General features: G+C 42.8%; 2 protein-coding genes across 8 annotated transcripts in view; one reads left to right on the forward strand and one right to left on the reverse strand.

Moving 5' to 3' along the window:
- The window catches only part of abi1a (abl-interactor 1a), a 52,084-nt gene extending 44,198 nt beyond the window's left edge, over positions 1-7,886 (forward strand). For 4 of the 7 annotated variants that reach the window (XM_085173579.1, XM_085173577.1, XM_085173580.1 and 1 more), the window contains 4 exons: positions 2,185-2,436; positions 3,793-3,879; positions 5,613-5,798; positions 5,888-7,886. In XM_085173579.1, the coding sequence (XP_085029705.1) occupies positions 2,185-2,436; positions 3,793-3,879; positions 5,613-5,798; positions 5,888-6,063 (701 nt within the window). In that variant the 3' untranslated portion in view covers positions 6,064-7,886. Of the gene's footprint in view, positions 1-2,154; positions 2,437-3,792; positions 3,880-5,612; positions 5,799-5,887 lie in introns of all 7 variants that reach the window. The other 3 variants (XM_085173583.1, XM_085173578.1, XM_085173581.1) reach the window with 3 other exon arrangements.
- On the reverse strand, positions 48-14,124 carry pdss1 (prenyl (decaprenyl) diphosphate synthase, subunit 1). The gene is made up of 11 exons (XM_085173587.1): positions 13,963-14,124; positions 13,577-13,626; positions 13,315-13,447; positions 12,605-12,735; positions 12,323-12,464; positions 12,131-12,242; positions 11,941-12,050; positions 11,753-11,833; positions 11,533-11,646; positions 11,339-11,419; positions 48-8,947 (listed from the first exon to the last, which is right to left on the reverse strand). The coding sequence occupies exons 1-11, from the start codon at positions 14,122-14,124 to the stop codon at positions 8,807-8,809; spliced, it is 1,257 nt and encodes a 418-aa protein (XP_085029713.1). The 3' UTR covers positions 48-8,806.
- Positions 14,125-14,932: the final 808 nt, after the last annotated feature.

A 14,932-nucleotide genomic window follows, 5' to 3' on the forward strand; every position in this document is an offset into this window, starting at 1 on the left:
AGAAACATGACTTTGAGACTTCTACTGCAGGTACAGTATGTGGCTCATTTGATTTTTTTTTTTTTTTTTAATTTCCAAAAACATGATCGTGGTTAAAGCTGTATCAGGCAACACTTTCCTGAACTCAAGATCATTCACATTTAAAGCTGTAAGCTGGTTGTGGACATTCCAGACTCTGGTTTCATAATTAACCCTTTTAATTGTAAATCGGCGTGGCTACGATTTGAGATGAGTTTGCATCTTTAAATCTCCCCATTTGATTGTCAGCCTGCCGTCTCTGCACCGCATCGCTGCTACTTTCTATTTGCGTGTGCGTTAGCTGTGATCATAGTCTGTGATGAAACAGAAAAACTATTTTTGCAAAGTTGCAAAAACAGATTGACACATCCCCAAACTCGGTCGTTACTGTAAATGTTCACCCATCAGCGGGCAAAGCTAAAGATAACTTGCTGATGCAGGGTGCGGTCTGTTTAGACAGATGTAGTGTAAAAAGTAAAACGTTCCTATTGGGCCTAACTTTTAAAATTACAATTGCTGCACCAGCATTGTTAGACCGAGGGGTCAAACAACACGTCACATCTAATACATTTAAAGTTAATTTGTCCCTCTAAACCTGATTTATTGGAAACCCTGTTATGTTTTTATGTAATTAGTTGCCTTTTATTGAACACTGTGCTGTCTTTGCAACAGGTTTAGAGAGTGGGTAAGCTGAATTCAGAGATGCTAATGATTTTCACTGGTAGAAAGTAAAGCAGTGACTCAGTATGGAGACTGTTTGAGCCACAGCAAATGCCACATAATGATTTCAGGGTAATGGACTCCCCAAACCATTCAAACAGCCTTTTGGGTGCTTCAGATACTCAGCAGTGCCTGATGTAGCTTTAATTTACACGGCCTCTGAATCACAGATTCGTGATGCTGGGATTGATTTAGAGTCCGAGCTCTGTAAAGCTTAAAAGCATCCAGCTGTTTCATCGGTGTCCACCGGTAAGTGTCTAAGCCTGAGCAGCAGCTGCTCTTCGCTCATCGACTCCGGTAATCTTTGTGACCGAGATGATCACTTGAATTGTGCACATTTTATCCTCTGAACATCACAAGTCTCTTTATTTTCCACTTATAATTATTCTGCTGGTGACACTGTAGCGAAGTTTATTTGTGGTTGTTTTCCTCTGAATCTTTACTTCCTCTGGTCCCACCCATTCCTATCTCTCCCGAGAGGATGTATATTATCTAGAAATGTGAACAGGAAATGCTTGAGCAGAAAAAAACTTAAACCCCTCCTCGCCCTCTCTATTTTTGTCGGCCACAGCCGCACACATTGCTTCAATCTTCAAATAGTTCTTTGTTGTTGTTGTTTTTTAAAGCTGTTGTTCACAGAGATGCTTCAGTTATTCTTTGATGGCGGTGTAGTGATGCACGTAATCCTAAATGCTACCTGCAATCTTTTAAACCTTGTGTCAAACACACGGCCCGCGGGCCTGAATCGGCTTTGTAAAGACTCCAATTCTGCATCCTTGACAACTTAAGAAAATGTGAAGGAAGGGCAAAGATTTTGAACAGTTTTTCCTGTTGATAAAGATCCCCCACACACCCACTGCCATCTATACTACACCAAAGTGAATCAATGAAAGCTTCATATTCTAAATCTATCCTTACAGGACACCCTGACCAATGAACTGTGGGAACCTTTTGTTTGCTTCATACATTTATCATGCAGTTTCACTGGTCCAGCTCACTTCACATCAAAGCGTGGCATATAAAATGAGTTTGAAATCCCTGTTTTAAATTGTTGCTTCAGCGAAAACCTGCAGGATCCATCTGTTCTGTTGATGCACTCTTATTCTTCAATCGATCCTTCCTTTCCTTCTTGTCTAAGAAAGCTACATTTAAGATAACTTGTTGATGAAACTCTTCATGAAGTGTCTGTTACTTTTATAATCAACTTACAATCTCTGTTGCTTCCCCAAGATCACCTGCTTCCTCTGACTTTTGTTGACTAACTTTAACATTTTTTTAATAGGCAGGGGGCTCTGATCAGAATTTAAAAGCTCATGTTATCTCACACGGTGTTGATGATTCATGTTTTGGTTGGTTTCCCCCTTCCCTCTCATTTCCAACCTTCTTCCCTCCTTTGCTACCCTGCTTGGCTTTCCTCTCTTTCCTCCCCGTCCTTGGGGTTTCTAGCTGTGGCCCCTGGACCTGGTCTGGGACCCGCTCCAATGTCCCAGTTTGGAACCATCTCGCGGCAGATTTCGCGGCACAACTCTTCCAACTCCTCTGTCTCTATGGTTTCGGCCACGGGCACCTACCGGCGGGCGCCGTCGGTCACTTCGCAGTTCTCCTTGCAGCAGCAGCAGCATCAACAACAGCAGCAGCAGCAGCAACAACAGCAGCCTCATATTAATGGAGGCACTCCTGGCTATGGTCAGAACTCAAGTAAGGCCCTCTTGTCTCCAGCTCCCAACTGCTTTCTAGATCCAAAGCTGTCACTGAAGGACACACAACCTCACATTCTTCCCAAATCATGCACCCAAAGCGACCTAACCTTTGTAGCCACACACAAAATCTTTATATTTTATATTTGCCAGTAAATCAGTGCTTTCTGAAGGTCAGGCCGAGTTCTTCACAGAACTATTGACGTTTGTTTTTAATCTGAAAGTGCAGGTTAAAGCTTTTTATCCAACTGTGGGGCGTCTTTAGTATTGATGCAGAATGCCTCATCCTTGGATTTGTACACAGATGCAATCAATGTTGGCTAGCAGTGCAGAGTCAGTCTTTGGCATCTTGTAAAAACTTAGGCAAAGTTTACTGGCTGTGCATTGTACTGCAGTTTAGTTAGGTCAGCTGTTAACCTCACTTCAATTATGCCTATATTGCTAAGAGATCTCTTCGCACAGCTTTATTAGGTGGGGTCAAGAAAATAAAGGCAAAGCACAGGCATCATTGATTTTTAAGTCTCTTTTTAAAGGGTAGACTTGCTGCTTGAGATAGCAGGAATAGTTAGGTGGCCTTTTCACGCTGTATGGATCCCATTTATACAGATCACAAGCCAGATGACCTCCAGATGTGCAGATGTGCCCGTTCCGTTCCAAACACTTCATTCAGAGAGAATTTACACCTCACATGTGGTCTTTCTTGCACATCTGCAGATTCCTGGTAGCTTTGTCATTGCCTGAAGCCTAAAAGTGATATTTTCTAAAACACTGGTCCTTGATTATTACTTTTTCACAGCATTTGACCTAAAATTGATCATGTGATCTGAGGAAAACTAACATGAGAATCTAAAGTAGTCTTAACATTACTGAAGGGAGTTGCTTCACATGAGTTCAGGATGAGACATCTAAAGTAAATACTGCCCCCTTGTGGCTATTAGAAGTCCCCCGGGGTTTTTTTCCGATTTAGTGGAAACGGTCTGATCGACAGAAATCAAACATAATCTGCTTTTTATCCTCTTGCTCTAATGATCCCCTGATACCATGTGAATCTCATCACAGTCGCAGATGCTGCTGAACTTTCAGCTCATGTTTGCGTCTGATCTGTGATCTCTGTCAAATGTATTAATATATTAATTTATTTAAACAATCAGTCTTCCAGTATAGTGCTTAACTGTGCTTTTGTTAGATGTGTACATGCTCCCAGTTCTTGCAGTGTGTCTGTGTTGACTGTTGTTTGCTTGGGGGTTGGGTTGGACCCTGAACTGTCTTTCTTGGTGACTGATGGGCTTTGTCTTTTTCTCCTTCTCTGATGCTCACTCTGTCGGCCTTCCTGCCTTTTTCCTCCGCTGGCTTTCAGTGTCTATCGCCCCTCCTCCTCCCCCCATGCCCCAGCTGACTCCACAGATACCTCTGACTGGCTTTGTGGCCAGGATGCAGGAGAGCAGTAAGTGAAGAGGCTAAGAAACACACACACAGCACTTTCCTCGTTATCTGCGCCAACTGTTCCAACTCCCAAACACAGAGCATGCACTGTGTGTTCATCCTGTTTAATACGTCCTTTTCCAAAACTGAACTGATTCTTACTAGATTCCACTCATTATTTAAGCTTCTATTAGTCAACTTATCATTTAGTTTATTTATTTCTGCAGCTACAAATCTACACTACTATAGAGGTATAATACAGAGTACTTGTAGCACTATAGAGTTACGCTAAAGTCATTGATAATGTTTAGGGTAAAACGTGCCAAAGGTCACCACTCTCTGCTGTCCCCTCTGATCCAAAACCTGAAATATGCTCATTTATTGAAAGGGAACTAATATATTAATGGTAACCTTCACTAGAATAGCTCTGGATAGTTTGCTCATACCACAAACTATTTATTTTATAGTGGCCTGTATTGAAACTCCTTAATTCACTTTGTTAGCAAAGCATTTTAGCTGACAGTTATGGTAAATGGCCTGTATTTGTATAGCGCTTCACTAGTCTCTAAGGACCCCAAAGCGCTTTACACATTCAGTCATCCACCCATTCACACACACATTCACACACTGGGGCGCACTGACAGAGGCGAGGCTGCCGGACACTGGCGCCACCGGGCCCTCTGACCACCACCAGTAGGCAACGGGTGAAGTGTCTTGCCCAAGGACACAACGACTGAGACTGTCCAAGCCGGGGCTCGAACCGGCAAACTCCCAACTCTTTAGCCACGATCGCCCCAGTTAACTCAAAAGCCATTTCTTTGATTGGCTGCCCCTCGTCTGGCTTCCTCAAACAGAACCTGGCACTTGTGGGTCCCTCCAGGGACCAGAAAACGACCTGCACCATTTCTTGTTGTCAAGGCAAAATTCAGACCTTAATGTACACATTATACACCATTAAATAAGCTGCTGTTACTCTCAACTGCACAGAAACTGTAGTGACTGTTTGGTCTGATTTGGTCTCACCAATATTAGACAGATGTGCCAGTGAGCTCAATTTGAAGTAACACACACACACACACACACACACACACACACACACACACACACACACACACACACACACACACACACACGTTGGCTTTTGGGTGCTGTTGGTCTCAAAAATGAAATTGTATCTACTGTAAACCTCAGTCAGATGGATGAGGTGTGCCTGATATACCCATGTAAGGAAATTCCATCTTTTTGACACCAAGCAGAGAATTTAGCAAACAGTGACCCCGTTGGCCGTGTTTAATGTCAGCATCCAACACTTTAACTGTATATTCTAGACAATACGGCGTCATATTTTCCGTTTGCTATAGTGTCAGATGCAGTCTGTATACGTTTTCATACCTTTTCTTGTCCCGGAGTGGATGCCGTCAGCTCTAACTTACTAAATGGCATGACTTGGAGTGTATTTTTCATTATTTAAGTGCTCATAAATAATATATATATATATATAGGTGTCCTTTTTTCTGCATATGCATGTGAAGCAACGTTCAAAGCTACAACAGGAGCACAAACTACATGAGCCACTTGAGAGGTTCGCACACATACGGCATGTCAATTGTGAGAAGCCTTGCAGCCTGCTTGATTGTCAGGCAAACTTTGCATGCCTTGATTTATTTCTTATGCATGATTCTCGCCACCTCTATCACCAAGGACATCTTGTGACTCCAACCAAAACGAGTCTCACTTTTGATGTCCGTTCAATAGTTGCAGATACTCCTACTCCACCTCCCCCTCCTCCTCCGGATGACATCCCCATGTTTGACGACTCGCCACCGCCTCCGCCGCCTCCTCCGGTGGATTACGAGGAGGAAGACGCCGCAGTCGTGCACTACAACGACCCCTACGCCGACGGAGACCCCCAGTGGGCTCCCAAGAGCTACATCGAGAAAGGTTTGCTTAACGTTTCTAATTGTTTGCAGGCGAAGTCCTGCCGTTGGGTACCGAGTCCAAGAGCAAACCTTTTCCCTTCCTGTTCGCAGTGGTGGCCATCTACGACTACGCCAAGGACAAGGACGACGAGCTGACTTTCATGGAGGGCGCCATTATTTACGTCATCAAAAAGAATGACGACGGCTGGTTCGAAGGCGTGTGCAACGGCACCACCGGCCTCTTCCCCGGCAACTACGTGGAGTCCATCATGCACTACGCCGACTGAAGGGACCTTTCAGTTAAAGTACAGCATATTTATTCAGTCATATCACAATCCACTGAGAGACTGACGGCAGAAATCTGACTCCCGAGATGCATAACCACGTGATCCCCCCCCGCCGCCCTTTTTCTTTTGATATGACGGAATGTTTTTTCCCTTACTGATTGCAAATAAAATGACAAAGGTATATCTATTTAGTTAATTTTGGTGTTATGGACAGGTGGGGAACATTTAAGGAATATGTAAAATAAACTTTTTTTTAATGAATTGGACTGCACATGCTCACACAGTTGAAGGATGTACGGTGAGATCTTGCCTGAACAAAAAACTTTGTGAACAAGAGTTTTTAGGTTTCGATGGAACAAATAAAAATGTAACGTAAGCACCTTCAGTGGAAGTGTTTGTACTGTTGGTTGTACATAATCCGAGCTGCAGCCACTCCGGGAGGGAAGGGGGGGGGGGGGGGGGGGGGTTCTGTAATGTAAATTCAGTGAATGTCGATCATATGATGCTTTTCATTAGTGGTGCCCTCCTCCTCCTCAACTCTGTAAATGACAGATGGATGGTTGGTGATTCGCAAATAAATACTGTAAATCGTATTTCAAAGGAAAATTTACTGCGGGAAAATCAGTCTCAGCGTCGAAGCATGCAAAATTTTTCAAGAGCTAATGTAATTTTAAGTTTATTGCCATTATCCTTCCATTATGTTGTAAATGTATACACCTTTGCTTTCTTATTACACTGTTGAAATCACTTTTTTTTAAAAACTGAAGTAAATGACAGGATCGTCCCTTTTATCGCCTTTTAAATTGAAGTTTTTTCATGAATTTGGGTCCATCTAAAGCAAGAAAGACATTCCATCCATTTTTGGCTTATTATGGAGCATTTTAGGATTCACTGTTTAATTTTATATGCAGAAAATGTGGAAGATCTTTCGGTGACCGGCAGGAATATCATTCCTGTGCATATAGGTGACAAATTAAATTAAAAACATGAACCCCTGACCCCCGACCTTAACGTGAAGGGACTGTTTAGATCCTCAAACCTTGTCTTATGTGCTCTGCTTCTGAACCTGTGCACTACAATTTTAGCAAAGTAAAGATGAGGACAACCACAGCACAGGGTTTTTTCTTACTAAGTGTTGAAACATTTCTAATCCTTTCTAGGTTACTAATAGTCACGGGCACAGAGGGGGTCACTGGATCATTTGTGTATGAAAACTGTGATTATGCCCTTTGGAGTCACCAGATCTCATCACCATCATGAAAACCGCAAATTGTTTTAACCTCTCTGCAAACACTTCCTGCAATTTGTCACCTGAGAGTGGAATCGTCCTGCCCCAAAACTGCCACGTGACAATTCAGATGCGATAACGTAGACGATTTAAGCAACTAGTACCTCCTCGGTCTTCTCAAAGCACCACTGGCCCCGTCTGGGTTCGCGCTGACTGCTAGGAACGTGTAATCCTCTGGGCTGCACGGGTGTATATAATACATTATCTCCAGTATAAATCAGCCAGTCCATACGTAGGTGTCTCTCAGGTATAAGAATCATCATCTTGTACTTTTTCATGCTGGTTCTGTCATCTAACATGACCTCCAAATGCAGTGTTACACCGCTACCTGCTGTGGTCACCTTCCACCCAGTTTCTTTTATTTCCAGCTCAGTTTCATCGTAGATCTCTCTCTTCCTTCATTTGTACATAATAAAATGTTGATTGAGAAATTTATGTACAGTGTTTTATAATAAACAAATCTATGTACAACATGCGCGTGTCATTACTTTTGACAAGGAACCAAAGCTTCGGCTTGAATGAAATAAAATAAAAATGAAGCAGTTGGTTTATTGAGCGCACAGTCATTGCAGATGTTAAGGCCGTGGTCGTTACAGGACACTTTGCATCACAGGAGTAACCATATAACACTTCAGAGTGGAAAAGAAAGACACGTGACTGATTGGCCTTTGAGGTGAGGACGGATCCAAGCGAGTACACAACGATGCACTTCTCTCTCCTTTGGAATTACACAGATGTTGCAACGCCTCCGTCGCAGCTCAGGACCAGCGTGTAACAAACTGTTCACTCACAGTCGGCTAGTCTGAGCCACGGGAGGCTTTTGCAGTTACAGTACTGTAAGCAGTGAAGGGTTCAGCTGCAGTTTTCAGTTGTAATTATTCATTTACATATCATACGTTTCCTGTAAGAAACTCAAACATCACAGTTTGCCTAAATACCAAGTTTACTTGCGCTTCGTAAGGATGCACAAATTTAACGGCCTGGTTTGGGGCTTTCAACAAATCTGGTAACATTTGTGTTGCACCAACTTTGGCCTGTTAAATGTTCAAAGACCGTTTGACGAGGAGCTGAAAAACTTTAAAATTCTTCTTTTTGTGATGATTCTTGTTATCAACAAAATAAATATTTGCATTGGCATCAGGTTTCAGTCAAACTAAAATTTTAAACATCAGAATGAGCCCAAAAATAAAAGAAATAAATCAGTGCATCCTTAATACCAAACCTCAAGTCAAGAGGAAAGCGCCACGATTCAGATCAGAGACCCCTGCTTGCCGTTTTGTTCTGTTAAGCCAGAGTTGGCACTCGGATCAGCACCAGAGGTCCATCCGAACCAAACTCCTGTTGCCTCCCTCGCTATTTTTGTCCAACCCTGCTGGTTTAAGGACTTAAGGGTGGCAGGTAAATTGCTTTTCTCCCCTGGAGTAGCTGCCTGAAGAGAAGCCCAGCAGAGGAGGATCATTTGTCTCTGGTTAGCACCATCTCTGTGAGCCTGATGAGGGCGTCTCTCTCTGGGGATGGCCTGAGCCTACTGATCTGCCTGATTGCTTCTTTGCAGTAGTGCTGGGCCAGATAGTTGGTCTGCTGCACACCATTGCTCTAAAACAGAAGGAGGAGCACTCACATTGTTAAAGTTTTTAATCAGATTTTTAAGACTGACCAATACAGATATGTGGTAATTAAAAAAAAATACTGATACTTTTTTTCCTAAATATATTTAGCAGAGTCTCCCTAACATTTATCATTTATTTATCTAAATGTGTCTGCTTGGATCAGCTCATTGTGAGTTTGTGGGTTCCAAACATGTTGTCAACAGAGACGCTGCAGAGCTCCCTCTGGTGGAGAAACTACATAACTTCAATGCACAGACTTTTTTTTTATTTTTATGTATTTTTTTTTTTGCTTTTTAGGCGGGCCTTTTTTTAGTGATCAGTTAGCAGTGAAGAGGGGACATGAAGAAGAAGTCAGGCAGCAAATGGCTGCAGGTTGGATGTGAACCCGGGCCGCTGCATTTCAGCCAGAGGGCATATGGGCACCTGCTCAACCAGTGAGCTGGCAACTGGCATCTGCCACTCATAACATGGTCAAAGGGCGGTTCTCCTATCCTTAAAAAAAAAAGAAGTAATTTATCAACTGCTGTGGCTCTGCTATCAACAATAAAACACTAAAATCATTGACAACTGCTTTTTTGTCACACAGAGCTCAGCTTCGTTAACTAAACACCTACTTCTGGTTACAGTTTTGCAGCTTTTGTGAATGATTAAATATTACAGCAGGCACTGCTCATAACCTGGTTATACCAACCCTATGGTTAAATACGGTGTGGCAGCATCATGCAAGAAGGGAGAAAGGAGAAATTCATAAAAGAATAAAGGAAGCGAGTTCACCTTAAAGCACAAGTAAGACCAGATTAAATTCTTTCTTCAGAAAATGTCCTTGACCAAGGCACTCCACACCGTTTTTAATAATCAGGACCGATCCCTCTCTAAGGGACGCACTGGGACAAGTCTCTGTCTTTGAGTGATTCGGCCAAATCCCAGATTTAAAGCCCAAAGAACATCTGAGGAGACACCCTGAAGATGACAGTTTAAGCACTTTCCCATCTAATCTGACCAAGCTTTGGAGGATCTGCACAAATCCAGGTGCGATTTGTGCTCGCACAGTTTACACCAGAGTGACAGTACGGCTAAAAGTACAGAGTGAGTTTGACTACTTCTGTAAATGAGACTTTGGATTTTTAAATGCATTTCCAAAAATCTATAAAACCATCCTACCATCGTTAGTTTCAGAGTGCAGATTGTTAGACTTTGACCTACAGCGTCACTTCAGACTAGGTAAAGTTCTTAGCATCGCTTTTAGATCTCTCTCTGCTCTTTATTTGTACACAATACAACGTTTATTGTAAAATTTATGTACAGCGTTTTATTATAAACAAATCTATGTCAACATGCATGTGTCATGACTTTTAAGAAGCTAATTTCACATCATTTTATTTTTTAATATAAATTTTATTAAGAGAGCCAAAGGAGCTTGCAAAGAAAAGCGTCTGGACTTCTTTAAGTTACTTGAAGACGTTTCACCTCTCATCCGAGAGGCTTCTTCAGTTCTAAGGTCAAATGGTGGAGAGTCCCAGATATAAACCTGGTGGGAGTGTCCCCCCACAGAGGGACAAAAGGACCCCCTGATGATCCTCTAATCGCCTGAGCCAAGGTGTGGAACTGGGTGTGGGTCCCAATCAGCCAGAGTTTCGGGTGAGTTCATTGTGAAACCTGGCCCCACCTTATCATGCGAATTCCTGAGGTCAGATGGCCCAGGGTGTGAGTGGGCGTTAAGGCGTCTGGGAAGGGATCTCAAAACTGGATTATAGATGGCAGAGAGTTGGTGTCGTAAACCACCGCCTCTGTTCAAAGATGGTCGCTCACAGTGGACATAGATGGCTTCTTTCACTCCTCTTTCAAACCATCTGTCCTCTCTGTCCAAAATGTGAACATTGGCATCCTCGAAAGAGTGTCCTTTATCCTTAAGATGCAGATGGACAGCTGAGTCTTGTCCTGTGGAGGTGGCTCTTCTGTGTTGTGCCATGCGCTTGTGAAGTGGCTGTTTGGTCTCTCCAATGTAGAGGTCTGGGCATTCCTCGCTGCAGTCAAAGGAGCTTGCAAAGAAAAGCGTCTGGACTTCTTTAAGTTTAAGTTCCTTTAAGTCCAGACGCTTTTCTTTGCAAGCTCCTTTGACTACGATGACCTGGATGACTGAGAACCTTCACAGACATTCCTCGCTGCACTGTACGGCATACACCACATTGTTAAGTCTGTGTTTTGGCGTTTTGTCTTTCGGTCTTCAAGTAACTTAAAGAAGTCCAGACGCTTTTCTTTGCAAGCTCCTTTGACTACGATGACCTGGATGACTGAGAACCTTCACAGACATATTAAGAGAGCTCTTCTTTTGGTTGGACCTTTAAGGCTTTCACTTATGGCGTATTACGGCTCATACCTGAAGGACGTACTGCCAGGCTCGATCTACGTCTCCTTTGGAGGCGAAACGTCTCATGATCATTGCGTGAAGCTCGGGAAACTGAAATGACAAACGGATAAAAACTAAAGACAGTTTGCAGTCCATCTCATTCAGCTAGTGGTGCACAGTTTGCCTGCATGTCCTGAGTAACAGCAATGGTGGCGGTGTCTCACCTGCTGACAAGCAAACAGGACCGGACCAGTAGCCAAACCCAATTTCAAATCGGCTGCTGTGGGCTTCCCCAGCTGACTGGCTCCAGATGTGAAGTCCAAAACATCATCCACCAACTACAGGACAAAACAAACCGCTTTATTACATATAACTACTGTGCAAAAAAATCATTACTGATATTTGCTCATCACTGAGGGCGACGCTTTGCTTAACAGCCGGTACCTGAAATGCAATGCCAACATTCTTCCCATACTGGTACGCTATTTCATGCACTTCAGGATCAGAGTTTACCAGAATGGAAACCTTAAATGAAAGAGTGCAGACAGTCAACGAAAAAAAACATTAAAAGTGCAGAAAACGAGGCTTTTCTCCATCTCTCTGCTATTTATGTGAAGACAGAACGTACATACTGCTTTACAACTGTTTGCAATAAGACTCGCTGTCTTCTTGAAGGTCTTCTCGAGGTAGTGTTTGAATCGCTCGTTCTCGTTCTCCTTGGAACCCAACTGCATGAATTCACCTGCAATCACAAGGCTATATGTAAATGCATTCTTCCGGCCAGTTCTTCTGCATGCTGGTTCTCGGCTCGTCGTGACTTACCTCGCACCAGGTCCTCTATGACCTGAGATAAAACTTTCACCACTGTGATGTCACCGATACGAGCCAAGGCCATTGAGGCAGCCGAGAGGATGAAATCTCCGGCTAAGATAGCCTGGAAGAGAGGAGGCCGAATGATATACGAACGGGTGGTTCGGAAAAACATATCAGACCGAACGATTTTATCTCCTTTACCTTTTTTTCACCCCACACTTCATTAATTGTTCTCTTCCCTCTTCGCTTATCCGATCCATCTATGACATCATCATGCACCAGGCTGGCAGTGTGAATCATTTCAGAGATCATTGCGATGGCCCTCTGCCCTGGGAGCAAATCTCTACAATGGACAAACACAGACAGCAGACAGGAGGAAGTCAGATGCAATTATCTGAAACAAAGAGCTTGTCATGACGGTGTAATCGGGACTCTGACCCGTGTGTCGCAGAGTAAAATACAACTCAGTTTAGGGTTGTTTACCCGGCTCTGTTGCTGTGGATGTTAAGGGCGCGAGCCATCAGTACCACTATCATTGGTCGGATGGCCTTCCCCTTGCCATCGAAATAGTATTCACAGAGAGATTTCAGCTCTACTTTGGACACAAGCAGCTCCTGTAAAGGACAGTAAAAAGCAAGCATTTTATTTCCGCCAGAAGCAACCGCTGTGCCAATCACCACAGGGCAGGAAACCGCCCACTCTGAGCCAAAAAGCCTTCATTAATTTGTCACAGCCATTGCAAAAATATCTCAGACAGACTTCCTTTTAGTTTTTCTCTACGTTCTTTAGCAGCTTAAAACCCCCATTGTGAAAGAAGGGTGTGGCTTTGCTCTGTTGGCGTGTGAGAGGGGAGGCAGACTGGTTCAAGGAGAAATTCAGAGTACAGTTAAATGGGAAAGCTAACAGGCTTGGTGGTTAATAAGTAGTAAAAAGGTAAAAACCTGCCAGTATTAGTGAATGAATCCTGACTGCATTAAAGATAAAGTGTGTGCTTTTCTGGATTTAACTACTGATTTGTTCAACCTTAAAATTGGGTTGAAAAACTAATGTATGTGAGCTGAAATAAAGCTGTTACTTTTCGAGAAGTGACCAGAGAAAGGGATGCAACACAAAACAGAATACAGCACAACAATCGCTTCAGCACAACTATTCTATTTGAAAGCTAAATTGGATTGATCTCTTTGAAGACTTACTTTTTTGATGTCGTCATATAAACTCGTCAAGTCTTTCTGGGCTAACGTGAAGGGGTCCTTGGGCTTTGTGTCACTGTGTGTCGCTCTGCAACAGCAAGACTGTAGTGTTGGAAGCAGCAACCGTGACTGGTGTCTGGAAAGAAAGATATGCAAATATTTATGCTGAAACTGAACGTGTGATTTGAAATGCACAATCTCCTAAAATATAATAATAAATAAAAATGTAAAAGTCACTACTTAGCTGGACTACCTAACAACTCACCTGATTAGAAGGTTTCCTGCTTTCATGTTTATCTGTGCAGCTGTTGGCGGCTGAAATTGAAAATGAGATCAATGGCGAATGAATGAACGAATCAAATGCAACTGAGGCAGGCAGCTGGCCAAGTCAAAGACAGCTTACGTGCAAGCAGGAAGTCTCAACCTTTATGAGCTCAACAAGTCACCAATCATTTCATTTAAACACACAGATATAAAATTCTCTTTACTGAGGAATGGAAATAAAGTTTCACTGGCATGTGATATGACAGATAGTGGAATAAAGCAGAAGTGGGCATTGCCTCTAAACCACCACTCTGCAGTGAATGACCTTCCTGGTTTTGAAAAGTCCTCCATGCCGGCTCTCCAGCTTTTTATTAATCGTAAACTCACCCTGGTTTCCGGCGTGGAGATACAGGAAGCCCGGCTCAACAGGGATGCAGAGGCGGAGGAAGACACAGGCCTGCCCTTCAAGTGCCACAAATTTTCTAATATATTCGTGGCCGTGCAGCCCGCAGTCAACCTCGGGCATTGCCTCCACCACGGCCCCGCCATGTTACCTTAGGTTAACAGCATGCATCGGAAGTTACATATCGCAACGTGAACCGGAAAAACAGTAAAGGAATATCCGGTGACGTCTCATAACGAGGAGCAGTGGAAGGCAGGAAATGATGGAGAGAGTAAATGCGCAATAATTTAGGTATACATACCTCAAGCTAGTGCTGGAAAATGTGTTTTCAAGCTCGTCTTCAGATAATATACGGGTGTCTGGGATGAGGCTAGTTGCTGGGTTGCTAACAGCTAAGCTAGCTCTCGCCTTTTCATGACACTTTATTATTATTTGGGGTGTAATATGTAATAATAAACTAACGTAAGAACTAAAATTACCCTATCGTTATTTACAGATATACGGTAGAGCTGACAGAAAAAGTTAAGGTTGTTTAGTTCATGTTTAACTCGTTATTTATGTAAGTTAATAGTTAAAAAAAAAACCTTAAAAGTTGATTGGAGGAATTGTGTATGAAACGTAACGTGCAACTGATAATTTATTTACTCTGATTAAGGTTTAAAAGTCCTGAAATACAATTTTAAGATCCTTTTACATCACTCCAGTATTTCCATTTAATGCCAAACAAAAATTATATTTTACTTAACACTTTAGTAGCCTATTAATAGTGACTAAGTCTTTTTTTTTTTTACTATCGTAAGTAAAAGATCTAGAAAGCTGTTTGGCTTAGAATAAGCACTAAGGGGAAGTGTGGTTTACCCTTTTTTATTGCTTCCCTCAGATCTGCTATCTTTAATGCAGTACTTCTTAAACCCTGGGCTGTGGATGTGGATAACCAGGTGAAAATATAAAACA

Source organism: Neolamprologus multifasciatus, chromosome 9, assembly GCF_963576455.1.
Source record: "Neolamprologus multifasciatus chromosome 9, fNeoMul1.2, whole genome shotgun sequence".
Taxonomy (NCBI): domain Eukaryota; kingdom Metazoa; phylum Chordata; class Actinopteri; order Cichliformes; family Cichlidae; genus Neolamprologus; species Neolamprologus multifasciatus.

What these genes read in the sequence shown, in the direction of transcription:
- pdss1 (XM_085173587.1), bottom strand. Translation starts at nt 14,124, where the DNA reads ATGGCGGGGCCGTGGTGGAGGCAATGCCCGAGGTTGACTGCGGGCTGC. An exon ending in GCAGGAAACCTTCTAATCAG is followed by an intron (nt 13,448 to 13,576) that starts GTGAGTTGTTAG and finishes CTTTCTTTCCAG; the next exon opens with ACACCAGTCACGGTTGCTGC. An exon ending in TTGCAAACAGTTGTAAAGCA is followed by an intron (nt 11,834 to 11,940) that starts GTATGTACGTTC and finishes CTTTCATTTAAG; the next exon opens with GTTTCCATTCTGGTAAACTC.